This window comes from Molossus molossus, unplaced genomic scaffold (genome assembly GCF_014108415.1).
Source record: "Molossus molossus isolate mMolMol1 unplaced genomic scaffold, mMolMol1.p scaffold_m16_p_8, whole genome shotgun sequence".
Taxonomy (NCBI): Eukaryota; Metazoa; Chordata; class Mammalia; order Chiroptera; family Molossidae; genus Molossus; species Molossus molossus.
In genome coordinates this window covers 74,337,753-74,357,345 of record NW_023425402.1, presented here as the reverse complement: position 1 = coordinate 74,357,345, position 19,593 = coordinate 74,337,753, and the positions used below count along the sequence as shown (strand labels likewise).

Here is a 19,593-nt window from a genome sequence, read left to right as displayed (position 1 = left end):
ATAGATCTACAAAGTGTTTATTTTTCTCATTTATAAAATTAAACAAATCTATTTTTATTAAATTCCAAATATTATAGAATGACCTAAAAAATGTTCATCTCCTTTTTTACTATAACCCCAAGCTGAGAATTTCCATGGCATAAAATTATATTAATTTCTAAATACTGCACATGAATTTTGAACCAGTATTACCAAAAGTAATTTGAGTCTGTTTTATAATGTATCTTAAGATACTTTAGTTACCTGCCTTTAACTCTATTATCATATTGACAGTGATCAGAGCTTCAGTGCAGTGGGATTGACCTGGTTCCTTTGGCAGAGAGAAAGTTAGTTAAAGTGAGGATAGTGGGATTAAAGTTTGGGATTAGGGAACATTTTTTTATTGTAGAATTCTTGTAATTCCTAAGAGTTCTATTGCTAATCTGGAAATGGGGAGAAGGAATAATGCCATCACTTCCTGCTGGAATTCTCCTGTGGGGTCTGAGGTACAGACTTAAATAGGAAGGAGGAGGGAATATTCCCTTGGAGTTTGAGAGCATCATTTGCTGCTAGGTCATTAGGTGCCCAAATGAAGGTGAGCAGGTAGAAGAGGATGATTGCACCAGTCTTTTTTATATAAAGTTTGGTTGGGAATTGAGCACTTAGGAGGAAAGACCCTTTCTTGCTACTAGCTTCTAAAGTTCAACTGCTCTTTGCAAACAGTAATATTATGCTTGCATTACATACTGCTTATGTTATTGATTTCAAATATTTCATCGGTCGTAGTAAATTTTGAGTTACTTATCTTAGTAATTATTTCTTTTTGTCTACAAGACAATTATGGTTAAATATAGGTATATCTCTGTATACTAAATGTAAATTTAATTTTGAGGGTATAGATAAAATTACATAGAATAATTTTTATTTAAATTCTTTGGTACATTGCTTTAAGTAAAGAGTACATCTGTCAAGTAAGTCATCCTTAAATAAACAGAATGCTACTGTTTAATTAGACCCGACCCCCCCCCCCCAACTCACCACACTTTCTGTTCTTTAGTGTTGTTGGTTGGTTATCACTGATATTCCAAGTGATGTTCTTTGGACACTGTGAAATCCTCAAAGCGTCCTGTGAATCATTGGAAAAATAACTTGTATTCTTTTTTATTTTAATGTTGTATATTATTTAAATTCTTTTAAAACTTAAAATTCATACATGAGTATAGAATAACTGAACACAGAATATAAATGTACTATGAATTACAAATATCCAGTTTTATAAGTGAACATTATATAAATAGAGATCCCTTTCTTTTCTTTTTTCTGTAACCTGCAGCTTGTAGAAGTTCATTCATTTTTCACGCAATAAATACTTATTGAATTATTACTTTATTTCAAGAACTGCAGAATTGGAAAGAGCAAAATGGAGGAGAGGCTTATATCAGAACCTCCGCAGGGGTGGGACTCTAGTACAGAACAGTGTTCTGAATTGCCACTGAGTGATTTGCTTGTAGTTATGGTATTTGGGGACTTAAAATAATGCTAAATAAGGGTGTGAGCTTTTTACATTTAACAACAAGTTGAGACACTCATTTAACATTAGCAGCATCACTTTTTTAGCTGTGGTAATTTAGCTGAGGTGTCAAGTTCCAGGTTGGTAGGAAATAGATCTGTTACAGGAGGCTAGTGCATCTGCAAGCCTACCAAATTGTAACATAAACCTCGCCAGCAGATCACCAGTTTCTTCTTAGGTCTTTCTTTGCCAAGACCTGAAGGCCGTGTAAATAGCTCTTGTTGCCATAGAAATTAGTTTGAGAGGGAGTTGTAGCACATGCTGTGTAGGGCATAACCTAGATGTGGTGCCCGAGTTGAGTGATTAAGGGAGAAGTAAGAGGAACCTGGGAGTATAGGACCCTGAGACAAAAAAAAGAACTTGATTTTTGCTTAGGCTTGGCTCTGAAGCCTTCCTCCAGCCTTCCTCTCCTGTATCACGTAGCACCAGAGAGGCAGGCTTCTAGGCAGTTCATTTATCTTTTAAAATATGAGTTCTTAAATGTCCCTTCTAACAGTCTGTTTGGGCTAATTTTCAAGTATATTTATATATTTTACTTAAAAAGGTTCAGATAAGAGTTAATTTTTTTTTTTTTATAATTCCCAACTGCTAATTTGTATTGGAGATAATTTTCTTATCTAATTAACCTCATTTATTTCAAATAGGGGAGGGACTGATAAAAATGGACTTCAATTTAATCATATCTTGATTAGTTGTTTCTACTAAAAAATATTAGGGCTGTTGAATAATATAAATTTTGAGGTCATCCTGTGAATATACATCAGAAATGAAGAAAAGACAGAAAAATGATGATTTAGTGCATTGTTTTTATCTTATGAAGAAACTAAGGCCTTTTAAGGTAAGGACTTGTTTCATCATTCATTTATTTATGTGGCCAGTATATATTGAGCATCTGTTATATGTCAGGTCCTATACTAGGGTTAGAATTAAAGACATTTCCCCTGTTCATTCCATTTATAAAGTACAGTAGAGAAGACAGACAGGAAACAATTAGCATCAGATATGGTGATAGGTCAAGTGCCAGGGCAGGGGAAGGATTCTTGGCAGAAGTGATGTTACCCAAAAGGTAAGCAGGAATGCAGAAGGGGCCAGGGAGGAGAGTAGTCTAGGCTGAGAGAATAGTGTGGTCAAAGACTGGGAGGCGAAAGAACATTCTGAACATGAATCAGAGGAGAGCAAACCTGGATGATACCAGAAGACCACTTGTTGCGAGTAGGAGCCAATGGTGACTTGTTCATAAGAAGAAGCAGTGGGAAAGGAGAAAGTGAGACAATTCAGAAGATATTTAGGGGATGAAAACCATCCATTCTTTTTTTTTTTAAACAGCTTTATTCAGATTGAATTCACATGCCATACAATTCACCCATTTAAAATGTACAGTTTAGTGGTTTCTGATATGTATTCACATAGTTGTCACCAGTGTTACTTTTTGGACATTTTAATTACCCCAAAATGGAAACCCTACTCCTCATAGCCATCAGCCACCAATACACCTTTTCTCTAACTTCTAGGCAACCATTAATTCTGGGGTCTTCACAAAAATTTCCCAGGGCTCTCTCTCTTATTTGCTTGTGTGTTACAGTAATTAGATTTTATTAGTTTATTTTGCCAGTTTCTTTAAAACACTTCATCTTAATATAATATATCTTCTTGTTCTTACTAGTTTCCTACTTTTTTTCACAGAAAATTTCAAACATATGAAAAAGTAGAAATAGGATAAAATGGTGAACCTACACGTATACAACATCAAATTTATACAATTATGAATTACAACACATAGCAATCTTATTTCAGTTATTCTCTGCTTATCCTCAGACCTTTGTTAATATTCTTAAGTAAATCGAGAGCTCCCTCTTAACCTTTTAATGATAATAATAGTAATATTTATTACTAAAGTAATATTTATTACTACACCTCTTGGAGCTGCTCCCCTCTAGTACCTCCCTTCTGAGTATATATGTCTAACAGAGTAGGACCAAGAGCAGGGCTTTGGAGTTAGACTTAAAGAATCTCAGCTTCACCACTTAAACAGCTCTATATTCCCAGGTATGTTATTAATGTGCTCTAAATCTTAATTTTTCAATATTAATTTTAATATCATTTATTGAGCATTTACTATGTACAAGGCATTATGATGGGAGGTTTACATGATTGTTATAGTTAATTACAATAATTAAATGTTAGGTTTAATTTTTTTTAAATGTTTTTATTGATTTTTAGAGAGAGAGAAAGGGAGAAGGAGAAAAATAGAAACATTAATGTGAGAGAGATATATCAATTGGCTGCTGCTGCCTCCTGCACACCCCCTACTGGGGATCGAGCCCACGACCTGGGCTTGTGCCCTGACTGGGAATCGAACCAGTGATCTCTTGGTACATGGGTTCACTCTCAACCACTGAGCCATACCCATTTTACAGATAAAGTAAATGATACTTAGACCATTCTCTAAGCTGTTACCTTTGTTTTACTTTATTAGTGGTCAGTTCATTGGTGAATAATATTATATGTTTCTGTAACCTCATAGCTTTGAAACTTCAGGACTCTGAAAATGGATACTTCAATAACATGACTTTCAGGTATTACAGTAGATTATTAGTTGGTCTTTGGCTTTCACTTAACAAAAGTATCTACGACAAACTTTTGCAATATGAAATTTTATACTTTATGAATGATTTAAACTGTTTTTCTTTATAGAAATACTTCTGAGGTAAAATATAATTATCTTCATTTTAATGAAAAATTAAGACTCAGAACATGTTAATAACATATCTGGGAATATACAGCCATTTAAGTGGTAGAGCTGAGATTCTTTTAAGTCTAACTCCAAAGCCCTGCTCTTAGCCCTACTGTGTTAGATATGTGCACTCAGAAGGGAGGACTAGAGGGGAGCAGCTCCACGAGGTGTAGTGTAGGATCCTCTAGGTAATATTAGACAGAGAAACAGGAGACCAGGATTCTATTTTGAGATTTGTACTTTGTCAAGTAATTTAACCTTTCTGGATTTTAGTATTTCATTTGCATGTGGAATAGGTCAAAGGTCATGCACAGAACATTTTTTTGCTTCTGAAATCAAATAATTTCAAGGTAGAATTAAAAATAATTATGATTTACTTTTTTATCAAACCAAGTAATCCTTTTCATTTATCCTCTGTGTCTACTTAATTTTTTGTAATCTACATTATTGCTTAGAATGAAATGAATGGTATAGCTCTATTTAATTTGTAGAAATTAAAATTGTTGGAGTATATTTTGTTTGTTTATGGACCTCATTTTTACCTTCAGTGTTATCCATTTATTTATTCATTCACTCATTTTTTTTCTATCATTTTACTTCTTGGCCTGATAGAATATGCCTATATTGATCAAGCTGAGCTGAATTTAGTCCATTTTAGAGACCTGTGATGAGCCCATGTACTCTGACCTAAAAGACTCTTCAGTCACACAGCCACAGGTTTAGGGAAGAGATTAATGACTCTACATCTCTACAGACTTGCAAATAGATAGAGGACCAAATAATTTCTTATCTGTTCAGTCATTAAGTAATAATTTGTTTCTGAGAAAATTTGCATTTTCAAAAATCACATCCCATAATTTAAGAGATCAAGATACAATTTGATTTGTAAAACTTTTTATAGAAGAGAAATAATACTTATGATTCTTTGCAAGTAAAATGCATGATAATATTTTGTCTTAAATTGAAATTAATGGGAGATATCTAGAAAATGGTACAATTTTATGAAATTTTAAAAGTTATTGAAGAAAAAAATAATTAAGTTTTACTGGAGATCAAACCCACCTTTTGGTGCATGGGACAACACCCAAACAACTGAGCTACACAGGCCAAGGCTGACCAGCTTTTAAAATGAGTTTTGCTTTGAATTATTGATCTCTTTAAGCTGTACCTCAGATTGTCCTTTAATTAAATTGCCAGTAATCTAGCTATAGATTAGAAATGCTCTAATTTGTGAACGGTAGACTTCTGTAATTATTTTAAACAAGTAATTTTAGAATTTTTTGCTTTTTTTGGGGGGAGGCTTGTTTCAATAAGATTTGAAGTGGTTTCACAAAATGCATTTGAAAAAATATATAAAATAGGCAAGAAGACATGATAATAATGATTGGGCAGTAACAAAATGAGAACTAAGATTTGCACAGAATTTTATACTATTGCTATCATGTACAATTGCTAATAGGCCATACATCTGGCTGTTGGAAAAACAGAAGTTTCTCAAGCAGTTCAGGAAAGCATGCTTTTCATGATATGGATACCTGACATACAGTTTTTCTAATATTCTTAAGTTATTTTTGTATGATTTATTTTTTTACCAGTTATTCTCAGACTTTGCAGATATGATAATGCCAAAACAGGAACTAGTATTTTCAGTGTATCTTTTGTAAACAATTAGCTGGCTTTAAAAAGTTATTTGGACAATTTTTTTTCCTAGTGGAGTTTCCACTTAATTGTGATGATTGTTACATTTTGATGCATTTTTAAAAAATCATGTTGTTTATTTTTTTCTGCTTTTCTTAAGTTTTTTCATCTTTCTTGCCTTCTTTTGATTGACTCTTCATATCATATTTCTGGTCTATTAGAAATTATAAACTACCACTTTTAAAAATTGTACCTATCTTTATTGAGATATGATTCAAATACCATACAGTTCACCCACTTAAAATATACAATTTAATGTTTTCTTGAAACATATTCTCAGAATTGTGTAACTATCACCACAATCCTGTTTTAAAATATTTTTAGCCTCCCTAAAAGAAATCCATTAGCTGTCATGCCCCATCTTTTCTTCCAGCCCTAAGTAACCACTACTTTTTCTGTCTCTATAGATTTATTTGTTCAGGACATTTTATATACATGTGATCATCTAATATGTTGTCCTTAGTGATTGACTGATTTTCACTTATAATGTTTTCAAGAGTCATTAATATTGTAGCACGTATTAGTACTTCACATCTTTTTCTTTCTTTCTTTTTTTTTTTGTCATCCTCACCTGAGGACCTTTTTCCATTTTTTGTTCAGGTAGAGTGGGAGGGAGAGAGAGGAACAGAGAAAGAGAGAAACATCGATGTGAAAGGGACACATCGAGTGGTCGCCACCCGCACAACCAACCAGGCCGGGGACAAACTGCAACCGAGGTACATGCCCTTAGTGGGAACCGAACCCAGGTCTCTCCGGACCGCAGGCCGATGCTCTAACCGCTGAGCCAAACTGGCCAGGGCTCTTCACATCTTTTTATGCCACATACTATATTCTATTGTTTGTATAATGTCACATTATATTTATCTGTTCATCAGTTGATGGACATTTGGATTATTGTGACCTTTGTCTGTTAGGAATAATGCCTGTATGTATATGTTTTGATTTCTCTTGGATTTATACCTAGGAGTAGAATTGCTGGGATCATGTGGTAACTCTATGTTTAACCTTTTTGAGGAACTGCCAACCTGTTTCCTCAGAAGGGACACCGTTTTGGATCTCCACCAGCATTATATGAACAGTTCATTTCTCCATATTCTTGCCAACACATCATCTTTCTTTTTTGTTTTTTAAATCCTCACCTGAGGATATTTTTGCATGTATCTTCAGATAGAGTGGGAAGGAGGGAGAGAGAGAGAGAAACATCAATGTGAGAGAGACACATCGAGTGGTTGCCACCCACATGACCCCAACCAGGGCCAAACTGCAACCGAGGTATGTGCCCTTAGCGGGAACCGAACCCAGGCCTCTCTGGTCCACAGGCTGATTGATGCTCTAACCGCTGAGCCAAACTGGCTAGGGCCATTATCTTTCATTTTGATGATAGCCGCCATCTTAGTGGGTGTGATGTGGTATCCCATTGTGGTTTTAATTTGCATTTCCCTGATGATTAAATGATGTTGAGCACCTTTTCATATGCTTTAATAAAGTCATTTGTACATCTTCTTTGGAGGAATGCCTATTCAAATTCTGCACACATTTTTAAAAATTGGGTCATTTGTGTTTTTATTATTGAGTTGTAAGTGTTCTTTATATAATTTAGATATAAGTCTCTATGATTTACAAAAATTTTCTTCCATCTTATGGGTTGTCTTTTAACTTTCATGATGGTCTCATTTGCAGCAAAATTAAAAAAAAACTTGGTGATGTCTAATTTTTTTTCTCTTGGTGTCTGGGCTTTTGGTGCTGTACCGAAGAAACCACTGCCTGACATGAAGATTTACATCTTTGGTTTTTTTTAAAGTTTTATATTTAGGCCTGTGGTTCACTTTGAGTTAATACTTGTGGATGGTATAAGGTAGGGGCCCAACTTCATTCTTCTTCTTCTTCTTTCTTCTTTATTGATTTTAGAGAGAGAGGAAGGGACAGGGAGAGAGAGATAGAAACATCGATGAGGGAGAACATTGATTGGTTGCCTCCTGCATGCCCCCTACTGGGGATTTGGCCCACAGTGTAGGCAAGTGCCAGTTAATCCACCCAGCGACGTCTTGGTCCTCAACCAGTGAGCCACATTGGTTGGGCCCAGCTTCATTCTTTTTCTGGAGGTAGTGCAGCTGTGCCAGCTCTTCCTTTTCTTCTGGTTGTTAATGTAGAAATTATAATGTGCACCCCTAACTTGGCTATCAAATGTGGTTATAATGTCATTCCTTCTCGTTCAAATAAATATAAGAATCTTTAAACACTGGGATACTGATCCACCCTTGTTTTGAGTTATGTATCATAGTTGTCAAATATTTTAGTTTTATCTTTTTTTAAACCTACAAATCAGGTACTACTTTTATTGATTTGTGCAATCACTGTCCTTAGTTTTTTGTTTTTGTTTTTTTTTATCCTCACCCAAGGACATTTTTCCATTTTTTGCACATATAGAGTGGGAGGGAGAGAGAGGAAGAGAGAGAGAGAAACATCGACGTGAAAGGGACACATCGAGTGGCTGCCACCCACACTACCAACCAGGGCCAGGGACAAACTGCAACCGAGGCACATGCCCTTAGCGGGAACCGAACTCAGGTCTCTCTGGACCGCAGGCCGACGCTCTAACCACTGAGCCAAACTGGCCAGGGCAGTTGTTGTTTTTTTTTTCATTCCTCACCTGAGGATATTTTTCTATTTATAAGACAGTGGGAAGGAAGGAGAAAAAGAGAGACAGAGAAAAACATCAATGTGATAAAACCTCATTGACTGGTTGCCTCTGCCTCCTGCATGACCTGACTGGGGCCGGGAACAAACCTCAGCTAAGGTACATGCCCTTGAATCAAACCTGTGACTCATTGGTCCACGGGCAGACGCTCTAACTGCTTAGGCAAACCGGCCAGGGCTGTCCTTGTTTTTTTTTTTTGTTTTTTTTAATTAATTTATTTAGTTGTAATTTTACTTTAAAAATATTTATTCCTTTTTACTATTTAGGGCTTTTCTTCTTCCTGAAAGAAACAAATGGGGTTTTAGTAGTTCTTTTAGTGAGTCTTTTGGTGATAAACTCTGTTTTTGCTGAGCTGAAAATATATTTTGGCCTCAATCTTGAAAGATAACATACATTTCCAAACAGTCCTTGGGTGCCAGTTATTTACTCTAACCCTTTGAAGGTATTATTTCACTGTGTTCTGGATTCCATTATTGCATTTGAGCAGTTGGCTGCCATTCTGAGAGTTCTTGCATGAATAGTCTGCCTTTTCTCTGGCTCACTTCTAGTTGTCTGGAGCTTTGTAGTTTCCTTATGATAAACTAGTCCTGCTCTGCAGCTGTGTATGTAACAGTGATAAATTGTAAATTCCAAGGGGAAGGACTATATTTATATTGTTATTGTGAATAATATGTTTGCATTATCTTTTCTGCCTAGCTCAGTGCCTTGTGTATAATACATATCTCAGAGATTCTTTGGTTGGATTATCGTCAAGATTCTGTAAATAGCCCTTTTCCTATCAGAGTATATACTTTAGAATATTTAAAAATATTTACCTGAAATTATAGTGAATGCTTAGAAATTTTCATTTGTGTTTTTTGTTTTTAAAGAAGAATGGGATTACATGTAGCATTAAAAATTTGTTCTCATATGGTGGTGGCATTAGCAGGGGAGGAAAAAACTATCATGGTGTTGTATGAAGCTGAATTACTGACTTTGGATTGAAGTTAATATTTTTGTTTTAAAATGTAAAATATTATATATTTAATATTGACAGATAAATTTATTAAACTGTCACATTTAAAATTAGAGTATTTTGATACAGGTTTGTGTAGCATCCTGACTACTTTTTCCTTTAACTGTAAAGACTCATGATTTATTGTTACAATATAGTTCTGGAGGGTGTGGTCTCAATTCCCTTTTACTTTAAGAAGGATAGAGCAGAGAGATAGATTCTCCCTAAAAAGAGAGAAGATAGAATCAGTGCATTTATCTATTGCCAAGTAAGGATAACATGAGAGTAAAACAGAAGGTTGAGATTTTTTTTAGAATTCTGAATATGTTATCTGAAATATAATTCACTTGCATTATCAGGTTACAGCAATGTCCTCTTATATTTTTTCCCTGACAGGCTGAAGTCAGTCTGAGCCCATTAGCTCTTCTGTGCTCTCTGAATACTATAAACCCTGTCTCTGGCATTTTAAAGAATGACCCTCTGCTGGTTTCATATTTCATTGTTATAGCTTAGATGTGAGCTAGATGCCATTGTAATCATTTGCATTTGGAATTTGTGGCTACAATTAGACAGTATAATAAAACACATTAGGAACTGCATGCATCTACCTCTAATTGATTGTGTTTCATTAGGGCAAGATAACATTTTTAAAGTGTTAAAATTGTTAAAACTAATATTTTATGGACTCATCTCTGTTTGAGATATAATGGTCCCTTTTTCATATATTCTTACTGTCAGATATTTAGTTCCTTGTTCATGAATTCATGTTGTGTGTGTACATGTGTATGCATGTGCATATATGTATGTGAATAGACTAAGCTTTAATTCTTAATTTTGACAGTAATAAATTCTGAATGTCACAGGAAATCAGTTTTTTACACTAGCACTCAGATGATTGAACTTAGGATATTTAAACTTGTAGCCTTCAGAACTGGAATTAGATAGACCCAGGTGCAATAAGAATAGAATGGCAGGGTCCCTTATTATAACAGGTTATTTCCTGGGCCCCCTCTCTACTTTTCCTGAATCACAATCTCTTGGAGTAGGGCTCTACATCTCAGGCAAGTTCTTTTGTATGCTCAAATTTAAATTGTTATCAGATTTGTAGGAGTAAATACTAGCCTAATGTGGAATTGGTTTTTATCACCAATTGTTTATTTTCTCTGCAGTTGGGAAATAATGAGCTAGCAAAGAGAGACAAGAAAGTAGCACATTATCAGATATAAGCAGCAGCAAAGACTGGTGATCTCTGTGACATGGAAAGTGAGACAGTCACCTGATGTATTATTCATACTTTAGAACAGTGTTCTTTGAGAGATTTCAGACTCTTTGAGGTCACAAAATAAAACATCTTTGCAGAAGTTTGACTAAATAGTAATGCTCCTTGAAAAGAAATTATAACAAGACATTGTATAAAGTAAAATATGAAAGCATCTTTCTTCTCTTCCACTGTGCAGAGGTTACCTTTGTTTATTAAGTTTTGGGTGTAAATGGAGTACTATGCAGCTGTAAGAAAGAAAGATCTCTTATCCTTTGAGACGACATGGAGGGACCTGGAGAGTATTATCCTAAGCGAAACAAGCCAAGCAGAGAAATACAAATATCACATGGTCTCACTTATTTGTGCAATATAATGAATATAACTGTCCGAGGAACAGGGTAGACCCAGAGACATGGAAGTAGGGTACAGACAGACAATCCTCAGAAGAGGGGGTGGAGGGGGAGGGAAGATATAAACCACAGAACATATATGCATGTACGCATAACCGATGGACATGGACAACAAAGCTGGGGGTGGGGTTGGGATGGGGAGGAGGGTGTCAATGGGGGAAAAAGGAGAAACATCTGTAACAAAAATAAAAAACAAAAGTCATCTGGGAGCTGGAAAAAAAAAGTTTAAGGTGTATTCCTGCAGACTGTTTCTCTATTCATGAATAAGTATATGTTTACATATATTCATTTATATGTTTATATATTTTAAATATTGGTATATATGCAGATTGCCCCTCTTCTTCCAAAGGCTATAACAATTTATGCTCCTATCATCAAAGGAACATTTACTGTTTGGTGATTTGCTTGCTAATTTCCTTCTAGACATTTAGCCATTTACTTTAACATTTTCAAAGGTGTCATAATAACTAGCATCTTGCTTTGTGTCAGGAGTTCTGAGCCCTTTATGTGTACTGTTTCATGGAGTCCTCTCTGTTGTCATCTCCACTTCCTGGGTAAGGTGACTGATGCAAGGAGGTTAAATAATTTGTTTGAGCACACACAACTAAGTGATAGAGCCAGGATCTGAATGTAAAATGACCAATTTCAAAATATTACACCTAACCTTTCCACTATATATTTACTTATGAATTTTTTAAATGTAAAAAACTGAAAATTTCAAATTTCATATGAAGCTTTTTGAAAAAAAAAATATAAAGGTTTTCTTTAGGACTATATGGTGATTTTAATACAAATATTTAGGAATATAACACAAACATATATATGATAGATATTATACTATACTATATTAATACAAATATTCCATAGACATTTGGGGATATTTGCCCTTTATATTCTTCTTCTACTGATTTTATAATAGCCTGGTATTCTCCCTCTCTTGCCAATCATTTTGCTTTGGTCCATCCTCAGCACTGCTACCAGAATAATCATCGTAAGTGCAGTTCTGGTCCTGTCACTCATTCCTTTGCATGGACACTCTCAGTGCTATGACATTTCTTGCAGGCCAGTTCTTTCCTTAGAGGGCATTTGAAGGCTTGTGCAACTCTGCTCCATCTTTGCCTTTCAAGAATTGCCTTGAGCAACTTTTCTTGACACTTACTCCATACTGCAGATAAATGGGGTAAATTTTTGTCTTCTTTTTGAATAGCATTCTCTGGCTTCATACTTGCATCAATTAGTATTCTTTTTATTTTTATTATTTTTTTTATCCTCACCCGAGGACATTTTTCCATTTTTTGCACAGATAGAGTGGGAGGGAGAGAGAGGAAGAGAGAGAGATAGAGAAACATCCACGTGAAAGGGACACATCGAGTCGCTGCCACCCGCACGTTCCAACCAGGGCGGGGGACAAACTGCAACCGAGGTACTTGCCCTTAGCAGGAACCGAACCCGGGTCTCTCTGGACCGCAGGGCAACACTCTTACCACTGAGCCAAACCGGCCAGGGCTACTATTCGCTTTTAATTTGGCACATTGATGATAATTTGGCACTAAATGGTAAGTTTGTTGAGTGTAGAGGCCCTTATTTATTCTTTGAGTTTGCACTAAAACTGTTCCTTTGTGTAGAGCACTACTGTGTGAAGACCTGACCTAAGGCAATCGCCATGTAATCATTTTGGAAGCAAGTGTGCAGAGAAAGATAGAAACCAAAGTATACTCCAAACACGATTTCTAGCTTGGGAAATAAATCATTGATGATGCCATTAGGGAAGACTGGGAACATAAGAACTATTCTGTATCTGCAGATATATTGCTAGAACCCTTCTTATTATTTTCTAATATTGCAGGAACTCCTTTACCTATATTTCTGATTTGAATTTGAGTTTTGGGGAAATGCTAAAATGTTCAGATTTGGCACAGATTTCCCCAGTTTAGGAAAGTCACTGAAAAATACAATTATCTGATAGGGTTGTATCTGAATCCTCAATGCTGGATTATGAGTAAGACCTGTCAATGGGAGATGCATTTTTCTTTTAAAGGCACACACTTAGATTAAATGGGGGTGAATATAAGCCTGTTTCCAGCCATTGTTCATCTCTCAGTAGATGGTAAATGGACATATATTTTGCTATGTATGTGTTTTTAGAAAATAATATATGAAAATTTGATCTGTTTCAGATAAATTTAAAGGAATAATAATAGTAGTAATAACTACTACCTCATTTTGATAAAGTGTCTCTAAAAGACCTGTGCTGGGAAACTTGTGCAGATTTTTGTTTTGATATTTTGCTTCTTTTTTCCTGTTAATTACAATGCATTTGACATTATTTTCTCTTTCCAGATCACTCAACTTCAAGTGGCACATTAACTTTTAAGCCTAGTCGGTCATTGGTTACTCTTCCTACTGCCCATGTCATGCCGTCTCACTCCAGCGCTTCAGTTTCCAAACACAGGGAATCCTTGACATCAGATGGCTCGAAATGGGGTGCAAGCCTCCTGCAAACATTGGGAAACAACAGTAGGGGAGAGCAGGACTCTTCACTAGACATGAAGGACTTCCGGCCCCTCCGGAAATGGTCATCTTTATCCAAACTCACCGCCCCCGATAACTGCAGTCAGGGTGGCACTGCACACACGGAGGAGTCAAGCAGTTGTCTGGAAAAGACGCGGAGAGGCAAGGCTTTCACATCACAACCAAGGACACTGGGGCCTAGCTGCTTACATGATAGTATGGAGATGCTTAAGCTGGAGGACAAGGAAATGAGTAAAAAACGATCAACTCTGGACTGCAAATATAAATTTGAGAGCTGTAGCAAAGAGGATTTTAGAGCTGCTGCTTCCACTCTGAGGAGACAGGCCTTAGACATGACATACAGTGCCTTACCTGAAAGCAAGCCCAATATGACAAGCCCAGAGGCTTTGGAACCTCCGAAATATTTACTGCTTGGTCAGCAGGCAGTAGGTGGAGTACCCATTCAGCCTTCTGTGAGGACACAGATGTGGCTTACAGAGCAGTTGCGGACAAACCCTTTGGAAGGTAGAACTACAGAAGACTCCTACAGTTTAGCTCCTTGGCAACAGCAACAAATTGAAGAATTTCCACAAGAAAGTGAAACACCAATGCAGGTAAGGCTCAAAATCTAGCGTTTGCTTCCCTCCAGTGGATGCTGTGAGTACAGTACTAGCACACGGGCAGTAAGCGTATGACAGTGTCCACGGGCACAGATTGTTTTGCTTTTTCTTTCCCCTGAAAGTAGGTAATCAATCATAGATGTTATAACTGCTCAAACTAATGCATTGATAGACAAAACTTAAAAAATATTTGAGGCTGATTGACATGAAAAACTTGGTCTTTACTTTCCTTCTCATTTTTCAATGGACATAAAAGTAAAACAAAACATTAATTGTAAAGAAACTTGAAACAAACAAAGGATCTGGCTTGGTATCATAGAATATTAATTTGGGAATATGAGGTATCAGATTTTGTTTCTGTTCTTATCAAATTCAGAACCTAGATGATTCTCTACCTAGCGCTTACTATTTAATATCCCTGGGCCTCAGTTTCTTTTTCTTTTAGTTGAGATATAATTGACATATTATATTGGTTTCCGGTGTACAACATAATGATTTGATATATTTATATATTGCAAAATGATTACTATAATAAGTCTAGTTTACATTTATTGCCATATATAGTTACAAGTTTTTTTCCCTATGATGAGAACTTTTAAGATTTACACTCTTAGCAACTTTCAGTATAATACAGGCCTCTAGCCCTTATCCTCTGGGAACCACCTGCAATCTATTCTCTGTATCCATGAGTCCCTTTTTTTAAGGTTCCACATATAAGTGAGATCATATGGTATTTGTCTCTGTCTGACTTATTTCCCTTAGCATAATGCCCTCTAAGATCCGACCATATTGTACAAATGGCAGTTTTCTTTATTTTTTTATGGCTGAATAATATCCTGTTGTGTCCAGGGTGGGGTAAAAGTAGGTTTACAGTTGTCCATATGAAAAATAATACAATATTTAATAAATTCAAATACAGGAATAAACTCTGTGTTTTGCGTACTCAGGTTGCAAACCTACTTTTGCCCCATTCTGCATACACCACATTTTCTATAGCCATTCGCTCACTAATGGACACTGATGTTGCTTCCATCTCTTGGCTATTGTAAATAATGCTTCAGTGAACATGGGAATGTACATATCTTTTTAGTGTTTTTGTTTGCTTTGGATAAATTCCCCAGAAGGGGAATTGCTGGATCATATAGTAATTCTATTTTTAATTTTTTAAGGACCCTTTATACTGTTTTCCATAGTGAGTGAAGCAATCCATTCTCACCCAGCAGTGCACAAGGGTTTTTCTTTCTCCACATTCTTGTCAATACTTATCTCTTGTCTTTTTTATAATAGCCATTCTAAAGGTGTGAGGTGATATCTCACTGTGGTTTCAATTTGCATTTCCCTAATGATTAGTGATGTTGAGCACCTTTTCATGTAACTAATTTAATCAAAAATTGCAAAATTTTTCTAGAGCAAAAATTTTTAATTACTATTTATTCCTGTTACTAATAAAAATATTAAAGATTAAAGGAATATATTCTATGAAAGGATAAGGTGATCACTTATCTAGGAACCTCACAAATCTGAGTACAACCTTAAAATACACATAACCTGGTGTGCTCATTCACAGGAGAACCCTTAACACATCCTATGTGCCACCTTTACTCGTGTTGAATTCTGGTTCTTATAATCTTGATTATGTATATTAAAGTACATAATTAGACAGAAGCATCATTATGGCTTCTGAATTACAAATCGGAAAGGAACAGTTTAACCAGATTTATTTGTGATTTATCAATTCAAGTGATTGAAAGATAGAACACTCAATTTTAAAAATACTGTTATGTTTTAGTTCTCAAATGCTTATTATAGAAGAACAAGGATCAGGCAGTTATTTCTCCAGTTGGTGTCTACACAGAATTGGAGTTTCCCAGGAGGGCTGAGTATTCTATTCCAACCTATAGTAGATGCGATAGAAAGGTAACAGAAAATTGGGTGAATTTATAAGAGTAAGTATTTATTCACGCCTTCTTTCTTTCTGCTTAGATGAATGAACCTCTGCTGTAACAGAGTTTTCCCCAACCTAACAGTGCAGTGAGGGTAGGGATCTTGAAGGTGCATTGTGGAGCAAAACTTCTTTTTTAATCTTCCCAGTACATGGTAGAGGAAGAAAGCTACTAAGGCACAAAATTTGCACACACCCCGGAAAGTCTTACTTTTTGATTAACCTTATTTGGGATGATCTCTTTACAGTGCTTTTCAGTTTGGGAGTAGAAAAATGAAAGTAGGTAGAGAAAACTCAGACACTTCCATTTCAATGTTTAAATGACTGCTTCTCTTCTAATTCCCTTCTGGGACTATTACAGAAAAAATTCTTGAATACCTTTTCCTTGGAGTGTCCAGTACTATCTTTATTATTTTAAAAGCACTCATCTTAGTTGTTTCTTAAAAGACTCTTTAAAACATTGACTTTCTTTGAGTCTAATCTTTACATAAAGGGGCGAGCCACATTAAGGACTAGCTCTTTCTTCATGTGAGAATATGTATGATTTTTAAGCACAACTGCTAAACTCTCACCATGAAAAAAATTTTTACAACTAGGAAAAGGAATTTGGTCAAGAGTCATATTCTGACACCATGATAGATTTATAGAGAACTTTGTAGCTCTTGGAGTATTTTATTTCATTTGATCCTCACAGTCTTCTTCCCTTCTTTTGTTCCCCCTCAAATGACTAATATTCTAACACAGAGGTTTCGCTCTTTTTAGGATTCAGTCCAGAATAGTTTCTGAGTCAGCCTCATAGTCTTATTACATAGTGTTCCTTGATTCCCATGGTTTTCTACCAAATCAGCTACAGTGCAGGTAGTGTAGTACTCCTTAGCATTTTCCTTTGTGAATGAAGAGAAGCCATCTGTGCCCTCAGTTGGTTGGGATATAGGCTTCTATGTGTAATGTCCACTAGTGTCTTTGAGTCTTTCCTCTGTTGTATATCACCCCTCTCCTCCCACCCTCCCCAAAAGCTGTCTGACCCTATACGAAGAGAAAAGTGTTTTCTCTTTGGAAAGAATATATCTCTTCTCATGTCCCTGTTGCATTTCTTTTTGGGGGGAGGGAGTGAGTAAGAAGGGAATGGTGTGTGTGTACTTTTACACACAACAGCATCCATTGGATTTCCATAAGCTCACAGTGGATTTCCCAGACAGTAGTGAAGAAGCGTTCTCTTTACTGGCAAAGTTGTTTATCCTCTTTTATATTCTCTAGCATGTTTCTAAGTTCTGAGTTGCAGTAGTCATTAAAAAGAGGAAGATAAATTTTGTGCCTATTTAAATCATGGAGGGGCTTGTTCAGCCAACACATGGGCTTCTAATGACTTCAACATACTTCACTGAAAGATTTATCTTACATAAATCAAAAGTATAAATAAAAATTTTATAAAATGACCAAGTTAAGTGACTTGGATTTTGTCTAACATTTGAAAATGAAAAAGTTTTATTTTAATATAAGAGTTTTTGTGTTTTCTGTTACATCCTCTGAAAAGAAACAGTTTTCTTATTTTTACACCCTGTTTTATCTTTAATTTAAAAAAATGTTTAAGATAATATAACTACATTGAAAGATGTGGACACAATGAAACCCTGAATAGATAGGAGATGCCATCATAACACATTCATTAGTGAAAAGCATATAAATGAATTTTGTGTACATACTTTAATAAATAAAATTAGTGCCCTGGCCAGTTTGGCTCAGCGGTTGGAGCGTCGGCCTGCGGTCCAGAGAGACCCGGGTTCGGTTCCCGCTAAGGGCATGTACTTCGGTTGCAGTTTGTCCCCGGCCCTGGTTGGTCGTGCGGGTGGCAGCCACTCAATGTGTCCCTTCACGTCGATGTTTCTCTCTCTCTCTCCCTTCCTCTCTCTCCCTCCCACTCTATCTGTACAAAAAATGGAAAAGTATCCTCGGGTGAGGATAAAAAAAAAAAAAAGAAAGAAAAAAATAAATAAAATTAGTAATATTTGACTTTTTTCCATTTGTCAACTTTTCTGTATAGTATTAGAATATAATTTTTGGACATTTTAAAGTATATTGTTACTTAGAGGAGCAGGCCTTTTTGAAAATTTATGATTTTTCCACTTTGCCGTGAGACTCAAAAGTAATCAAAGGATAAGTAATTTCTAGGTGGAAGGAAATTCATTATTTTATGTAGGTCTGCCCTCTTGTGTCTGTACTAGGAAATCTTGATCTTATTTTATATGGGGAATGTCACTGAAAACAATCTACAAAATCAAAACTACTATATTACATTTTTTATGGTCATATCGATCATGAGTGTATTAAATAGTAATTTCACTGAGTTCAAGAAGGTCATTTTTAATGTAAGTGATTTGCATTAAGTGAACATATTAAACCAAAATATAAAAGGCAACATTAAACATTTAAAAAGTAATTAATTTTTAGGACTGTGAATTAAGTTTGGAATTTATTCTGCAGTAGAAAGTATTTGAGCATTTGGTATTTAAAAGTTTTTAAATACATTGTTTTATTATATTTTACTATTTACACATCATGATAAACAGAATAAGTTACATTTAAATAATGGGTTTCTGTTCTTCATTATACCTGAATCACAGTATTCTGTAATCAAGTGTTCGATTTTAATTTCTATTAAAGGCAGAGGGAAAAACAAAAGATATTTATTTATAATTTATTAAAGAAAACCCAATATCTGCACAGTTTATAGTTTGATGTTGATATTGTGATGAACAGTATATTGAAAGGAATAAAACTTCTTATTTCAAATTTCCGACTTATTTTTAAGATCATGTAGCTAATTATAGAACTTCGTTACGTTTTGCATGGGTAATTACTGACACCGGTGAGGTGAATGTACGTCTTGTTATTTATAAGCTTTCTAGTTGATATTAGGGATCTCCAACTTATAGATAAGGCTTTGCTAAAGAAATTCCCCTGTCAGTATGAGATCCCTTTTCCCTCTGTTTCTCAGGTATAAGTGAATCCCCCTCCCATCTCCCGTACCACTTGGGGATTCAGAAGAATTAAAAAAATAATGTCTCCATCACTATTCTGCTAGCAGCATTGGTGTTACAAACCAAGGTCAATATTGATTTTTCAAATTTAGTAACCGTATTTCAACATATCATACAGTAAACTAAATGTTCTCTACT

General features: G+C 35.5%; 1 protein-coding gene across 2 annotated transcripts in view; it reads left to right on the top strand.

Moving 5' to 3' along the window:
* Positions 1-19,593, top strand: part of CEP85L (centrosomal protein 85 like) — a 110,498-nt gene that overhangs the window by 30,172 nt on the left and 60,733 nt on the right. The window contains exons 1-2 of one of the 2 annotated variants that reach the window (XM_036248602.1): positions 4,072-4,125; positions 13,685-14,469. In XM_036248602.1, the coding sequence (XP_036104495.1) occupies positions 13,759-14,469 (711 nt within the window). In that variant the 5' untranslated portion in view covers positions 4,072-4,125; positions 13,685-13,758. Of the gene's footprint in view, positions 1-4,071; positions 4,126-13,684; positions 14,470-19,593 lie in introns of those variants that run through there. The other variant, XM_036248601.1, reaches the window with a different exon arrangement.